Consider the following 16,491-nt stretch of genomic DNA (forward strand, 5'->3'; position numbering starts at 1 on the left):
AGGTCAGCACCAAGCACATACCCTCAGCAGCACAGGGGCAGCAGGTGCCCGGCGCAACCCAATGTTTTTCAACAAGGGAACCCCGAGTGTCACAGAGATGCTGCAGGATGGGTCCAGGGGCTCAGTTCTGGAAAACCAAAGTTCTGGACAGGAAGGAGTGCCGCCTACTGGACAGTCAGTCGGATTCCCCAAGGCCAGAGGGCTGCAGATCCCATTGGTCGTTCTCCTCCAAAACAAGATGGAGTATTCTGCAAGGAGGGGCTCACTTGATCTCTGGACACCTTAGGAGTGGCATCAGTGTGGGTTTTTTGTGCTGAGAAGTTTGATACGAAACTTCCCAGTCTTAAGTGAATCCATCATGGAGTTGTGGAGTTTGTAATGACAAACTCCCGGCCCATGTACTTAATATGCCACACTGCACGTACAATGTCTAAGAATGGACCTAGGTACTGTAGGGGCATATTGCTCATACAGCTATGCCCTCATCTGTGGTATAGCACATCCTGACTTAGGGCTGTAAGGCCTGCCCAGTGGGGTGCCTTACATATGCTAAAGGCAGTGGTTTGTGGCCATGGGAGGGATGCCATGTTGACTTTATCTTTTTCTCCCCACCAACTCATACAACCTGCAATGACGGTGTGCATGTGTTTGGTGAGAGGTCCTTTATTGAAGCACAATACAAGCTGCAGCCCTTAGGGATCCTCCCTGGACACAGAGCCCATGGTACCACTGGTACCCTTTTACAAGGGACTTAGCTGTGTGCCAGGGGTGTGCCAATTGTGGAAATAATGGTACAGTTGAGAGAAAGAACACAGATGCTTGGGCCTGGTTAGCAGGATCCCAGCACACTCTGTCAAGCTAGCATCTGATATCAGGCAAAAAGTATGTGTGTGTTTAGGGGGAGGGCGAAGGGAAGGGTACTGCAAACAAGGAACCAATTTCCTACAGTCGCCCCACTTTTTGCCACTGGTACTGATGTTTTTTAAATGCAATGTGCACTGGGTTCCTGCTAACCAGGTGCCCAGTAGGGTTAAACTAATCTCATTGTAATCCAATTAACTCAACTTTAGCAGTCCTGTAAGTCCCTAGTAAATGGTACCTAGGGCATGGGTACTGAAGAGGGTCATTAAGGGCTGCATCATGTATTGTGCCACCCTAAGCGACCACCATACAAATTGCACACAGTCTACCATTTCAGACTGCATGTCATGGTGCAAACCATGGGTGAAAACATGACATGGCACAAACATTGTGCAATGCAGAAGTCACTGCATACAATATATGTTGGTCACCCCTACAGCAGGTCTTTAAGCCCTAAGGCAGGGTGCATTATATTTTGAGTACATATCTGCATGAGCAGATATACCTCTGTGATATTTTGTTCTGTTACTAGATATTGCAAGTGACCGGGAAGACATAGTAAAGACATGTCTTGGGCACTGGTCATCACGAGTACCCTAGCTACATGATGGTTGTACAGAAAATAATGGTATCTAATAGAGACATCTAGCCACAGATTCCGTACTTTAGAATTCTCCTCAGGCACAAGCCTGGATCCCGAAACATTTTCCCCATAGCACGTCTACACGTCAGAAGAGGGCTTTGTGCGACTTCGTATCAACATCGTCAACCGGAAGTGACATCAGCGGATTCCATAATGGCGCCCTCGCCGACGTCGGGTCCTTCTTTTCCATGCTTACAATGGCGATCCGGTAACGGTTAGTCAGGCCATTTTCAGCCTATGTTGACGTTTTCGTTGTTGGAACAGTATGCTTTTCCCTGTCCATGTCTTTGGGGTTCAAACCCTGTTGGTCCTGTGGACGACAAATGTCTGTAAGTTCTCCCACTCTGTATGTGGTGTTTGGGTGAGCGCCATGACACAGAAGAGTGTGACTCCTGTTGTCAACTTCAGCCGAAAACCCTATGGGAGCATCCTATGAAATTTCTGGTGGCGCATATGTCAGGGCCGCCCTCATCTTCCCGTTGACCAAGTTCTCCTTCTCGTAATGACGTCTGTTCGCGGGCCTGTTCCAATAGTCGTTCTCGTGGACACCATTCTTCTTCTGTGTCAAGAGGAAAGCCCCTCCCCACCCCAGCTTGGCTACGTTGGCGAGCTCCTGTTTTGCAGGCATGCTGAGAAGGGTTGCTGTAATGTAGAATCTGACGCTTCCTTCAGTGAAATTAACTTCAGATCCCCTACTTGAGGTCCTCCATCAAGGCCAAATAGGAGGTGAGCCAGTGCTTCCTTACAGCGAAGCCCTGCATGTTTTGTTAGGGGGTTCTGCTAAGCCTGAAATTGGGGCCCTTGTTGATCAGGCTATATCCCACAGTAACTGACCTGCTCCTGGTGACCTGGCTTGTATCATGAGACATCCTATTCATCAGTTTGGTGTGACAGGCTGCTTTAGCCTCCCCTATTGAGTCTCTCCCACATGTCCCATCTGATAGTTTCCAGATGTCTAGACGTCTGTGGCAGGCATATTTTTTTCCTCTACAGATTCTGCTCTATGCTCTGTAAATACAACTTGTGTTCTTAGACGTTTCTCTCATTCTTTATGGGGCTCACTGGCTAACATCTTACCTACGGTTCCGGAAGATATTAGGAGCACTCTTGCCCCTATCATTCGAGATGGCCAGCAAGCAGCTAAACTAATCATTTGTTGTGGTATGGATACTTATGACTCTGTGAGTTGAGATATGGCTTCTTCAGTTGCTTAGTGTCGCTGTGCCTGGTTACGTACCTCCTGGTATTCAGAGCCAGTCAAAGCCAAATTGATTGGCAATGCTATTTGATGATGCCTATGATGATGCCCATTTATTTGGTGCACAGGCAGACTCAGCTTTAAGGTGTTTTCCTGACAGTAGGATTGGAACAGCGAATTAGCTTGGCTCCTCTATATTTTGGCCTAGTTGATACTGACTTGCAAGGTGTTATTTGTCTTCACTTATTTCATGGAAGAGCCATGCTCCGACAGAGTCGCGAGGCTTTTTTCAGTTATATATCTGTTCAATCTAATGGTGGCACCCGGTTGGGTGTTCCTGCTTTCACAAGGTGTTATTTTTTCCTTAAATTGCTATTGTGGTGTATAGTGCCCTGAAACCTTATGGGGCCTTTCATGCCTGATGTTTCAAGGCTACTTTCATTATCTTTATTACTTAGTGTAAAGTGATGGCTTTCTACTTCAAGTTTGTCAGTAACAGCCTCTTAGAGGGTTGTCACCTTTTAATACACCTAATACAGAGATGACATTATGTTTCTCTGAAGAAAACTTGCGCTTTAGAGTTGTTACCTCCATGGTATATACCATACTATAAGTGGAGTATTTGATTGTAGATGAGTCCTACTCATCATAAGTCACATACTAACCTTGGTTTCTGCCACGCTCCCAAGGTCCCTTTTTCAGACTTGCTCTTTTATTAATTTAAAAAAATATATATATTTAACTAAATAAAGGTGGTACTACAAAGGTGTTTGTTTGTAATAATCCTATGTCAGGAGGTGTATATATTGAGAATATCTTGGCGAGGTTTCCATCATCTCTGCTACTTTTCTTGGGGAAAAGTATATTTATATGCCAAATGGTTACTATTGTTGTCTTCTACTATTTTGTACCAAGGGCAATTGTATGTTTTCTCTGCAAGAGATAAACATTTTATGTGTCCATTATAATGTAGGTCTTGTTAGGATATACCTTTACATGATAAAAGGTATTGTGTAATGGCATGGTATGATACTCTGTATTCCAACAGAACGGAACATGCAGTTTTCGCCTACATATAAGAGCAAATTGCTTTATCTTCATTATCTCATTTGACGATACTGTCCTATGGTCATGGGTATTGTTTCTTACCCATGTTTCCTTTGCCTTTATGATGTCATTGCTGTGGTCCTTTTCACAGTATTGATGTGGATAGGTTTGTATCCCATTAAGGGAGCAAGTAGCGTACATATTAGTTTTGTTACTTTTCTTACACCTACTGGTCATATAAACATGGATTTTCTTTATTCCATATTTTTGAATGTTTTATGACTTTTTATCAGTGGTTCCTTCCACAAGTTTTAGGCTGTGAGATATGTTAGGGTTCACCTACATTATCATGAATTTCCAGTCTTTTTGAATTGTTCGAGACCGGTTTTGTTCTAGTGACGGGTTTTTAATGGTTTCAATATATGTGCACAGTCAGGGCTTCTTAATTTGGGTGTATTAGACCTTCATTTGAGGGTACTGAGTTTTCTAACTTGTGAGATTATGGATTTATACTAGTATCCCTAATAGGGAACGTGTAATCTAAACAGCTCCTTGGGAGTGTTAGTATATTATTTAATCTCTGTTCAAAGAGATTTTTTGTTAGGGATTCTACAGCACTAAGGGTGCCTGTTTACTAAGTACTTCTTGTACGGTCAAATATGGTAGGTGTTGATCTACACTAATTGTGGCGCACGTTCTACTTTTACCCATGATAAGGTAGTAGTAGTTTTTCTACTTTTGGTCGATTGGATGCTTTAGAAGACAGAAAATGTCATCTTGGGGACTTTAAGACTTTCCTTGTTTGGGTATTAAACGTTTTATATTAGACCGGCATCACAGTTTGTATTTCATACACTTTAGTGTAGACATTTGTATGGTGTTGACATGTTCTTTGAACATTATTCTTTTTTTTCCTGACTTATGCCAGTTGATCATGGGTCTTCATTGAGACGTAGCTCTCGATAGATTCTGTTCAGTCTCTTGTGAAGAAAAATTTATATTATGTACTCTTTAGGAGGAGTTCTGTGCTTTTGCATTTGCATTCAAGACTTCTGGCAAGAGTTTTACCCTCTTAAGGGTACTACTTCTTCTCTAAAAAGTTATTTGTCTGTTGCGCTTGAGGAGGTTAGATGTTATTACCTCATCTGTGTACAACTGCTTTAATGATTACCTGACTCTAGTTGTTGTAGGTTTGGTTCAACAGAGTGTAGAAAATTGGACAGATTCTTTTTATTTCAGAATCTTGTGAATGTTCTGTTTTGTTTTGTCATTGGCACCCTTTCTAGTTAATCTGTAGATGAGTCTTGCTCATCAGAAGAGTCACATAATCACCTTGGTTTCTGCCTCACTGCCATGGTCCCTTTTTCAGACTTGCTGTTTTATTCAGCTATATATATATATATATATATATATATATATATATATATATATATATATATATATATATTTATTTTTGGTACTACATAGGCATACATTTGTAATACCCCTATGTTATTAGGTGTATATATATTGAGATTATATTGAAGATACTTTTATCATCTCTGCCACTTTTCCTGGGGAAAAGTATATTTATATGTCAAATGGTTATAATTGTTGTCTTCAACATCTTTTTAACAATGGCATTTGTATTCTTTCTTTACAAGAGATAAATATTTAATGTGTCTCGTTATGATATACCTTTACATGGTAGGAGGTATTGCTCAATGGCATGTTATGATACTCTCGACCTCATTACGAGTTTGGTGTTTTTTGGCTAAGATCACCGTGCGGGAACCCGCCACCAGACCAGCGACCGCCGTATTACGAGTCACTAAGTGGAGGGCCCCTGTGTTCCAAGAGGATGAAGCATGCAGTTTCGGCCGACATATAAGAACAAATAGATTTATCTTCACTAGCTCATTTGACGATACTGTCTTACGGTCATTGGTAGTGTTTCTTACCCATATTTTTTGCCCTTATGATGTCATTGCTGCGGTCCTTTTCACAGTATTGATCGGAATGGGTTTGTATATCCCATTAAGGTAGCAAGTAGCTTAAATATTCATTTTGTTACTTTGCCTCTAACACCGATAGGTCATATTAACATGGATTTTTATTTTTTATTCCATGTTATTCAATGTTATATGCCTTTGTATCAATTGTTTCTTCAACAAGTTTTACGTTGTGGGATATGTTGGGACTGATCTACGTTATTATGAATATCCTGTCTTTTTGAATTGTTTTAGACAGGTTTTGTTCTAGTGACAGATTTTTGTATGGTTTCGATCCTGGGTGATGCTATCTCAATGCTCTCAACGTTTCTGTGACTTTCTTACTGTGGTCTTTACACAGTTCTTTTAGTAAAAAGTATATGATTGTTCATGGGTATTCTTATAATAGCACAGTCTCTCTCTTGTACTGTTGGGTCGCTTTTGACACACATTCAACATACGAACATGGATGAGCTTATTCCCATGTTTTTCATGCCTTATGGTTTTATTTACTTTTGGCTCTTTCCACAGGTTTTGATGTTGTAGAGCATATTATTACCTCAGTTATGATTGTCGGATCTTTCTCTCTTGTTCTAGATTGTTTTGTGATACTTAGACTTTATTGAAGGTCTCACTTCGCAGTCCCTCTTCCGGGTTACTATGACTTTGGTATCTGATTCTAAAGTAAGGACTCTGCGGCTAATTGTCTCTATCAGATAAGCAACTTACTTAACTTGGGTAACTCATTATCTGGTAGAGACAGAATCTAGCCGCAGATTCCTTAATGAACCTCCCATCGTCCCCACACTGCAAACTGAGTCCTCTTTGGTCTCAGAAGATTTTATTAGGAAAATCAACACCACGAATTAAGAATAGAATTTGGTGATTATTTGACACAGGGGTGTCTTTTGTGCTAGTGCACTGTTTCAGTAGACAGTTTCTATATATGGCTCCACGATTTGAGTGCAGAAAATAGTCACGTAAGAAACTGACATCAGCGAGGGGCTGTATGAACTCCGCTGATGTCACATCCAGTGGACAGTGTTGATACGGAGTAGCACAACGCCCTCTTCCAACACAGACGTGCTATGGGAAAAAAGTTTTCCCTGGGGAGGATTCTAAAGTAAGGAATCTACGGCTAGAACCTGTCTCTACTAAATAACGCGTTACCAAAGATAAGTAACTAGTTAATTTGGTATAAAACATCTTGTCTTAATAAATTCATACTGTTGCCACTATTGGGTTTATTAAGACATGCAACCAGAGGGCTCCTATGAGGTTCTAGACCCTCAAGAACAAAGCCCCACCCTTTGGGTTCAGCTGGACACCCAGTCCCCCGTTGCAGCATTTTTCTTACAGGCACTGCTCCCATTGACTTTAATGTGTAGCATCCAAGGCTACCACCGCTAGAAGCACCTCTGCACAGAAAAGTGAGGAAAATATGCTTTTTTAAGCAAATTTTGAGGTTTGCAGAGGAGTCCGGGTAAGAAAATGTTGGGGGAGCCACACAAGCCACACCTCCCTGGACTCCTCTGGGTGTCTGGGTTTGGTAGGTTTCCCTATACGAAGGCTGCCCCCCGGACTGTGCTGAATCCCTTGCCCAAGGGGCCGCCACCCACACAAAAAAAAAAACTTTAAAAAATCCCTGGTGCCTTAGTGGCTTCTGCCCCCTCACGGGCAGATGGGCCAAAAAATAATAGGCCAATCTTCCCCCCCCCTGAAATGGTGTAAATAATATTGCCCCCAATTGGGGAGCGACCCTTGCCAAAGGGGCCACCCCCCAACACAAAAAAGACAAAGGAAACAAAAAAATTCCTAGCGTCGTGGTGGCTTCTGCCAGACCCCACCCCCTCCCTCCCTTGGGGACAGATGGGCCTAAAAACAAGCATAGGCCGATATGTCAAATGGCATAAAATATATTGTCCCCTTTGGGGAAACACACACACACACACATCTCTCTCTCTCTTATCCCCAAACACCCCCCCACCCCACCCCACCCCCACACACACACACACACACACACACAACCGGCGATTCCCCTCCCAGCCCTGCCCAGTGGGAGGGAGGCCCTTGGAGGGAGCGCTAACGCTTCCCTGAGGGTGTGGTACAGGACGTAACAGTTACGTCCCAGGCAGCCACTGGGTCAAACTGTGTATCTAATGTATGTCAACATCTAGGACTGGGTGTTGGTGTATTCAGGCCACGTTTTTTGAAAATTCACATGGCAAGCAACTTTGATGCTTTATTTGAGGTGACTCATTTGGGGTTATTTATTTGTATTCATTTGACAAACTAGATAGTTGTTTCTGCTTATAAAGCACCTCTCCTCCGCGTACTGCTATGTGACATTGTGCAGCTCCGCGCTGAAGCTGTTTTGCTCTGGAAATGACCTGTGGAGCCTATGTAGGCACCACTCCTGCGTGCTGATGTCAGTTCCTTTCTTTCCGCATCACCAGACTCTGATATGGAGCTACCTATCGCCTCTTTCAGACCCTAATCTTGCTTCAAAAATGTCTTCTACAGTGTGCAAGGGACATGTCATCTCCCAAAACAACAGGTTTTAAGCCCTGTAAGGACTGTTGTAAACAAATGTCTGATAGTTACTCACTAAACCTGCCTGTGGTGCCTGCGGTCCAGCCATGACTCTAAAGCGTACAGTGATTGTGGGTCAATGAACCCGAAGGCTATACAGGATTCCAAGGTGAAATTCTGCATCACCAAGCTCCGGAAGAATCTGGGACAAGACCTGTCCAAGTCGAAAATTTTATCCTGTTTGAGATCAAGGCATCATCTGGGTCGTTCCAAGGGTCACTCTTTTTCTCTAGATCCAAATCTGTTGGTGAGTCAAAAAAGAAACACAAGAAATGTAAGCAGATCTCTGCACATCCCTGAGAAGCTGCCAGGGAAGCAGCATAGAACTCTGTCTCACAGCTTGATCCAGCACAGCCTGAGTTTCTGGGGCACTCTGCCACTCCTAAGCAGATTAAAGAGTATTGTGCAGCCATGCTCCCAATCTTTTGGATGCTTGCTGACTTTTCTAGTGTGCCTGCAGTCCCCAAGGTTCTCCACCTGGGTTACCACTAGCAGGTTTGCCCTAGGTGCTAGCCGGATCATCTGAACTCATAACGGGACCGCTTCTGGCTCCACTCTGGACTCGATTTCCAGCACCACGGGCTGCACTAGTTCCTGGTGCTTTGACGCTGATGTCAACTCCATAGATGCCTGTAGAGACAGCCCCAATTGTTCTCTCTGATGCCGAATCTCCATTTTCCCCATTTGATCTGCCACCACATCAACAACAGCACTCCCTCTATTAAATGTTCGGCATAGATTTGACTAGCGGTTACGATGAGTTTGAGATTTGGCAACCTTATCAGAAAGGGAATTGATATGATGACCTGCAGGAGGCTAGTTGCCTTTATCTGCCCTTTGCCCGGCCTCCACTCAACCGCTTGCCCTGCCACTGAGAAGAGTGCTTCCTATGCCATGATTATGCATAGGGTGACATAAGCCCTTGACCTCCATCTCCCCACTGTCCAATGTACTTATGGCGGTCCTTCAACTGGGGCAGACATATACTGAGCCCCTCCTACCATTAAATGAGGTCGTTTGCAGATAGTTTGTTGGGGACAAGAATCAAAACTTGCTCTGGCACCCTGGTCAGCTGTCAAATTATATAATGCCTCTGCCTTGCCCCGCGTGACCCTGCATTTCTATCTCAGCACCCCTCATCTGAAAGTTTGGTGGTGCAGGGGTCTGCAAGCAAGACAAATCCCAACACGTTTCCCAACAACTTCCCCCTGATAGGGAGTCAAAACAGGGGGAGAGGTTCAGGAAGAGGATTTTCTCATCCCCCAACTTGGCGCTCAGGTCAGTGAATGCAAGTTACCTGCTGGGGCGCTATTCTCACTCCCTTTAGACTTGGTGGCTCCAGAGTGTCCCCAACTATCCTCGACTGGTCCTTGCCTAGGGCGGTCGCGATGCAGCCAAGGTCACTATTCATTGTGGCTTTGAACACCACACATTCCATCGACGGGCCATTGACACTAGTGTCACCATTTCCCGCCACGATTGACTGCGGTCCACTGACTTTTCAGACATTGTCCAGGCATCCCTCAAGGACTTGCTGTTCGACTGGACTCATCTGTTTGGGGGAGAAGGCAGATTCCACTCTAGAGTGGTTCAATGAGAGCAGGGTCATGGCATGCTTGGCACAGATGGCCCCATGTCATCAGCCAGTCCAAGCACAGCGCCCAACAGTTTTGCGATCGTGGCCATGTTGCCCCGCCGTCCCTGCAGTCAGGGTCAGCAGCTATACAGTCCACTGAAGCCCCACCTGCCAAGACTCTTCAGTATGCCTTTAGTGGCGCACAGCCACTCACTAAAAAGAAAGATCTGACAATTATTGCTTTGTTGTTAGGACATAACATCAGACAGGTGGGTCCTGCAAATTGTGCAGAATAACTAGGGGCCATCCTATCCTTTCTGCACTGCCGCTCCTTCCACTGTCCACACTGCAACTGACAGATGACCATCTTTATGTTTTGCAACATAAGGGGTTATTAAGAGAGTGGCTATGCCAGAAGACAGACATGGTTATTTTTGCTATGTTCTGGTGCAGAAGGACTGATTTTGCTCTCTCAACGCCTTCCTTCTGAAGGAAACATTCTGAGTGCTCACATGGGCCCACGTTTTGTCTGTCCTTGATCTTGGAGACTGGATTCTGACGTTGAACCTGCAGGGCACCTAACAACATATACCTGTCCACAGGCCCATCGGTGCTGCCTGCGGTTTGTGGTATGACAGGAGCATTTTCAGTTCGCTGTGCTCCCTTTGGTCTCCAATGCCCTTCAGTTGTTCACGAATTTGATGGCGATGGTGGCAGCACTTCTTAGAAGTCAGGGATCACAGTTTCCCCTACTACCACGACTGGCTGTTGAATGCATGCTCACCACAGACAGTCGCAAGACATACCTAGACTAAGACAAACCACCTGCCATCTTTATGGTTCACTATTCACATGCGGAAGTCACTTCTGTCTCCTTCTCAGAGTCTCCCTGTTATCTGACCCATTCTGTACACTTCTGTTTCGTTCCTTTCCCCCAGGAAAGACAGTCAGGACATTAGGGCTATAATCCCAATCTTTCAACTTCTGTCCTGAATCGCAGTGAGGGCAACATTGAAGCTGCTGGGATTGCTGGCCTCCTGCTCTTCTAGCACACCAGCTCTAGTGGGGTCTGCAGTCTGTGTTCCCAACGTCAAGGGGACCTCGCTGACTATGCTCAGATTTCAGAGGAGTCTGCAAAAGATCTGCAGTGGTGGTTACTGGACTACAATTGGTTCAGAGATGGACGCTTCTTCCTTCCACACCTAGAGCTTACAGTGGTGACTGATGAGTTGCTTCTGGGCTGGGTTGGCCATATGGAAAAGGTGTACATCACGGGCCTCTGGTGTCGGGTGGAGTCCCAGCTCCAAATCAGCCTTCTGAAACATGGCCATCTGCTTTGAGCATCTTCGTCCCATCCATCAAGGGGAGGCTCGTTAAGGTGCTCGCAAACAACACCACCGACATGTGGTACTGCAGCAAGTAAAGCGAACTAGGGGGGTGACGGATCCTTTGCCAGGAGGCCCTGTACCTTTCGAAATGGCTGGACCACCAAAGGATTTCCCTATCAGTAACCCACTTGGCAGGATCCTTGCGTGCCAGGACTGACTAGCTCAGCCGTTGGCTCCTAGTGGATCATGAGTGCCAGTTGCACACAGAGGTGTGGTGCAGTGTCTCTTTTGCGAATGGCTCATCTGTTAGCCTCTACAGAGAGCATACAATGTTAGCACTTCAGCACATTGGAGCTTCCACGGCGTCGCTCGCTCTGAGACATGTCCTGCCTTGAGTGGAACTTATAGTGATCTACCATAGAACAACATGTGGGCGATCAGCTTTTTATGAGGTTCTGTGGAGTGAAAAAGGCAAGGCTGTGCAGAATAGACCCATCTCCTGCTGGATTGTGGTTTTCATTAAGATCTGCTACACAATGGCTAAATAGCAGCCTCCTAAAGGACTGTGTGCTCACTCTACGAAGGATAAAGCTATTACCATTGGGTTAGCTCACGGAGTCTGTTCCTGGATATTTGCTAGGCTGCTACATGGGTGTCCCTCCATACGTTCACAAACACTATTGTCTATGCAGCCAGGTTAGCCAAGTGGGGCATTTTTCCCGCTCAGGACTTCAGGACTTTGATTTGAGTCCGTTCACAGGCCAACCTCTAAATAGGTAACACTTTAGTATCTATTTAAAAGGTATCTATCAGAAGAACAAGTTACTTACCTTCAGAAAATGTTCTTCCTGGTAGAGACGATTTCTAGTTGCAGATTCTTAGCCTAGCCTCCTATCTTCCCTATTCTGTGATTGGCATCTGTCCATTGTTAAGATCTCTAGTCTAGGAATCTGCACATAACCAATTCGCTGCTGGGACTCCATGCCCGGTGGTCCAGCCTAGAAAAAATTTAACGTCCGCGCATGGGAGTGGCGCTTCGATACACCCCACATGTCATTTCCGTAGTGGAACAAAGTCAGTACAGAGCCGCACAGCACCACCTACTGGCACACAGAGGTACTGCTGAAAAGTTTCCTGGTCCAGTCTGATGCCTAGGTAATATTCAAAAGGTGAGGAACCTGCCACTGTATAGAGTCTACACCAGAAAAGGCAAGGGTCGGTAACTTTTTCCAAACTTCCAGAATATTATTATGGATGGTCAACATGACATGTTAAACATTTGCACTGATCACTGGCGGAGCTGTGGTGGTTCCCATCAACAGTGCCATTGGATGTTTGACTGGAGGTGCACTGGCTGAGCTGTGTTTTGCTCTTTTGTGTCCAGTATTGGCTTGGCAGTGGTACTAAATATTAGAACTGAGCTGCTGTAATGGAATTGTATGTGAGCCGGGACCCAGTATAGGAAAGGAAGTGACCTTGTGGAGGTAGAACTGAGGTGCACTTTTGGAGCTGCGCCCGAAGTCCTAGTACTGGAACAGTTGAGTGTACTGACTGTAAGGACTGAGGTTCTCTGGCAGAGACAGCGTGTGTGGTTTTCTGGCATGACTGAGAGCTTGGAGTGTGTGATCTGAGGTGCACTGATGGAGCTGCACCCGAGGTCCCAGTACTGGAGCAGCATAGTGTACTGACTACAGGAACTGAGGCGCTCTGGCAGACAGCATGTGTGGGCTTATTGGCACGGCTGAGGGCTTGGAGTGTGTGAACTGCAGTGCACTGATGGAGCTGCGCCCAAGGTCTCAGTGCTGGAGCAACAGAGTGTACTGACTGCAAGAACTGAGGTGCTCTGGCAGCGTGTGTGGGGTTACTGGGTCTGCTGAGGGCTTGGAGTGTGTGAACTAAGGTGCACTGATGGAGCTGTGAGTGGGATTCCAGTATGGAGCAGAAGTGGGCACTGTCTCTAAGAAATGCGGAGCCCTGGTAGAGCTGGGTGCCTAGGCTATAAGCATTTACAAGCGATCCTCTGCCCTTGCTCTCAGCATACAGGCAGGCACGCTTGGTAAAGAAAATCCAAGCCAAGGAAGGGCAGGAGCCAGGCAGCTGAGAGAGGGTGCAGAGAGCCCCCAAAGACCAGACGTGACCAAGATAACAGCCTGATTTATAGCCTTGCTTACCTCTAGGCTCAAGGGAAGAATGCTCTGTAACTTAAAAGGGAAGTCTCTCTGGGCAGGAGCAGGAAACAAAGTTTAAAAAGAAAAAAAAAAGTTCCCTACAGACCAGATAAACAGGACAAAGCGTAGTTATACAGTAGTTGGTCCTTGCTCCCACACAGGAGAGACAAAAATGCATGACTGACCACTAGCAAGCAAGGATTTTTAAATGACACTGAAACTAACAAATTAAATAGCTGGAAGCCCACAGAAGAAGTATACAAGAAGTCGTATGCTTACGTTCAACCTAAAAAATCATTTAAATGCAAGGTATCGTTCAATGAATACAAAATCACTAAAATTGAACACACAATGTTCATCATAATTTGTTCCGCTGCTTTGCAACATGCAGTGCATACCATAACTGATGCCCCCGCCCCACCCACCCTGCGTAGTTCCACCCTTAGGGATTGATATGATTTAAAAAATAAAATAAGGCTGTTTACAAAGAGTAAAACATGGTGGTGTACAAGTCTGATCTAAGGTGTGCATTGGACATCATACCTGGGTAATTTCAGGTATTTTTCAATTTTGTTTTCACTGAACCATAGTGGGTTTATATAATAGGTTTTGAAGGGTTTGAGGAGTGCAGGAGAATGGACTGGGAGGGTTACGTTGAAATTGAGGGGAAGGTGGCAGATGAATGCCACCTCCAACAGGAGTTGTAAAATATCTCAACAGGCTTCTCTAGAGAAGATTTTGTCAGCGAGGGCACAGAGGTAATATTAGGCCCTTGTTCCCCTCTTGTTACAGGAGTCAGGGTAATTTGCAGGGGTTCTTTTTTGGGTGAGGGATGTCTGAATGCTTCACGCCTGAGAGCGCCCATTGGTATACTCTTTTCTCACAGTCTTCTGATGTTTGAGCCAGGCCTGTCTGTAAAACTCTTTCATCTGTATGTCTGTCTTGCCTCTGACATCTTTCTTCTTTTCAGCGCGGCCACCACTGACGAGGAACGGCAGCATTTACAGGAAGTTGGCCTCTTTCACCTGGGCGAGTTTGTGAATGTTTTCTGCCATGGCTCATTAGTTATGCAGAACCTTGGAGAGTCCTCCACACCCACACAGGGTTCCGTGCTTTTCGGTACAGTCAATGGGATGATAGGTAAGCACCCTTTCCACAATGAGCAGTTCTACAAAAAACACAGCCTATAGGAAAACAGTTGCTGAAATGAACACTGCAACCGTAGATTCATTCTTAAAATGAGCATAGCCTTCTGCCTTAATAAACAATCTGTCTGGGTTCGGATCCCCTGGGGGTGTTTTATTCTGAAGAATATCTGCATTGTTAATAAGACTGAAATTCTTATCCTTTGCAGTCCCTCAGAAGCGCCTCCAATGTTTGACGGTGATGTTGCGTTTTCCTTCCTAGTAAACATTTTAGGTGCCACAAAAGAAGCTTTAATTTCAGGCTTTGGGCGGATGCAACAACAAGGTGCTTGTTTGGGGCATCTTTTGCTCTTATCTTTGCAAATGGAGTCCTTGGCGTTGCCAATGGTACCATCACTTTCGTGGGGCGGACTTTAGACCAGAAGCACTCGTTTAATCTCGTACATCCTCCTGGCCTGCCTTCTCATCTCCCCTGGGCTGGATTGGTCTCACAATTAAATAATTCCTCTTAATGGGTGGGGGATGTGCTCTTAGAATTGTTAATGCTGCGTATCTTACCAAAATCTATTTTTCTCCACAGGACTGGTGACTTCGCTATCTGAAAGCTGGTATAATCTTTTGCTGGATGTGCAAAATCGACTCAACAAAGTGATTATGAGCGTCGGCAAGATTGAACACTCTTTATATCCTTTCAACCAGCTATAGAGAGTGATGCTGAAGTCTGGCCCGCTCCAAACTTTGGGGAGTGGGAGTGGCAATGCTGAGGCAGGGTGCGGGGAGTATGCAATACTTTTAGGGTTACTTTTCTGCAGTGCAGATTCTGCACTAAATGTGAGCATTGTAAAAGAGCAAGTACGCCACACAAAAACAAAAATTTACCAAAAAAACTCTACCCACATAATTAGGGTGTTGAGCCCCTCACGCCCCTGAACCCCAGTCTAACTGCACCTATTACACTAATGAAAGCTGCAGCCGGAGAAGCAAGTTGCCTCTCTGCCTTCCCCACCATGCCTGAAATAGACTCTATCCCTTTCAGAAAAAAAATAGATCTTGCATGTTCCCACCACTTTGCAGCAAGTGTTTCCATGGCTCCAATAGTAGCAAGTCCCCATGCCTCTTTCAGAAAGTACGACAGTCATGAGTCTGATGCAGGGGCCCCTCACCCCCTGAAAGCCAGTTCCACTAATGATAACTACTGCCTTGCAAAGCGGGCACTCACCTCTGCTCTTTGTTAAAAACATGGGACCGATCTTGCACCATAACCCTTCTGTCATATCTCTGAGGCCCAAGATGAGCCGTGTACTCCACTTCAATATTCACCTCCCTTGAGCCATTGGTCTAAGACCCAAAGCAACACTGACACTGCTAGTGTGCTCTGGGCCCGAATGCAAACAAGGAATGATAGTAAAACAGCCATACTTGGGGTTTAGGTGGCCCTTCAGACCTCTGGGCTTCAGTTCCAGTGCACATGCAGCAACAATTATACCCACTGGCCTACGAAACAGTTTTGTCCTCTGCCCACTCCACAGAGCATTTACTCCTCGTCCTGAGGCTTAAAGTAGGCTATCTATCCCTTTGTTCAAAACATAAACATTGAACGAAGCCCCATGTTTCCTCCTCCCCTCACTTGGGCCCTGTTCTCTGTGCAACAAGGGCAACCCGGGCCCTAATTCTAGCAAGGAAAATGGGCTTCCACTCCACTTTATTGCTTGTAAGAAGGCCATTGCTCGGTGCAGTGGTCACCTAACACCCTTGATTCCAGTGCCACTGCACCTGCAACACTAATGGTAGTTCTGGCACTTTCATTAAAAAACAAACAGCCCCCATATGCTGCCACCATCCTTGGGGTATCACAGCTTTGTCCATTTGTAGAATGAAAAATTAGCCCCCAGATAGCACCCGTCCTTATAAGTCTCGTCTTTGATGCTATAGCTAGATCTCTCTCCTTACCTCTTATCCTGGA

General features: G+C 45.3%; 1 protein-coding gene across 2 annotated transcripts in view; it reads left to right on the forward strand.

The window, feature by feature from the left end:
* Window positions 1-16,491, forward strand: part of DDB1 (damage specific DNA binding protein 1) — a 682,863-nt gene that overhangs the window by 556,579 nt on the left and 109,793 nt on the right. For both annotated transcript variants that reach the window (XM_069223262.1, XM_069223263.1), the window contains exons 24-25: window positions 14,354-14,523; window positions 15,109-15,211. In XM_069223262.1, the coding sequence (XP_069079363.1) occupies window positions 14,354-14,523; window positions 15,109-15,211 (273 nt within the window). The remainder of the gene's footprint in view (window positions 1-14,353; window positions 14,524-15,108; window positions 15,212-16,491) is intronic.

The sequence above is a fragment of the Pleurodeles waltl genome, chromosome 3_1, assembly GCF_031143425.1.
Source record: "Pleurodeles waltl isolate 20211129_DDA chromosome 3_1, aPleWal1.hap1.20221129, whole genome shotgun sequence".
NCBI classification, from domain to species: domain Eukaryota; kingdom Metazoa; phylum Chordata; class Amphibia; order Caudata; family Salamandridae; genus Pleurodeles; species Pleurodeles waltl.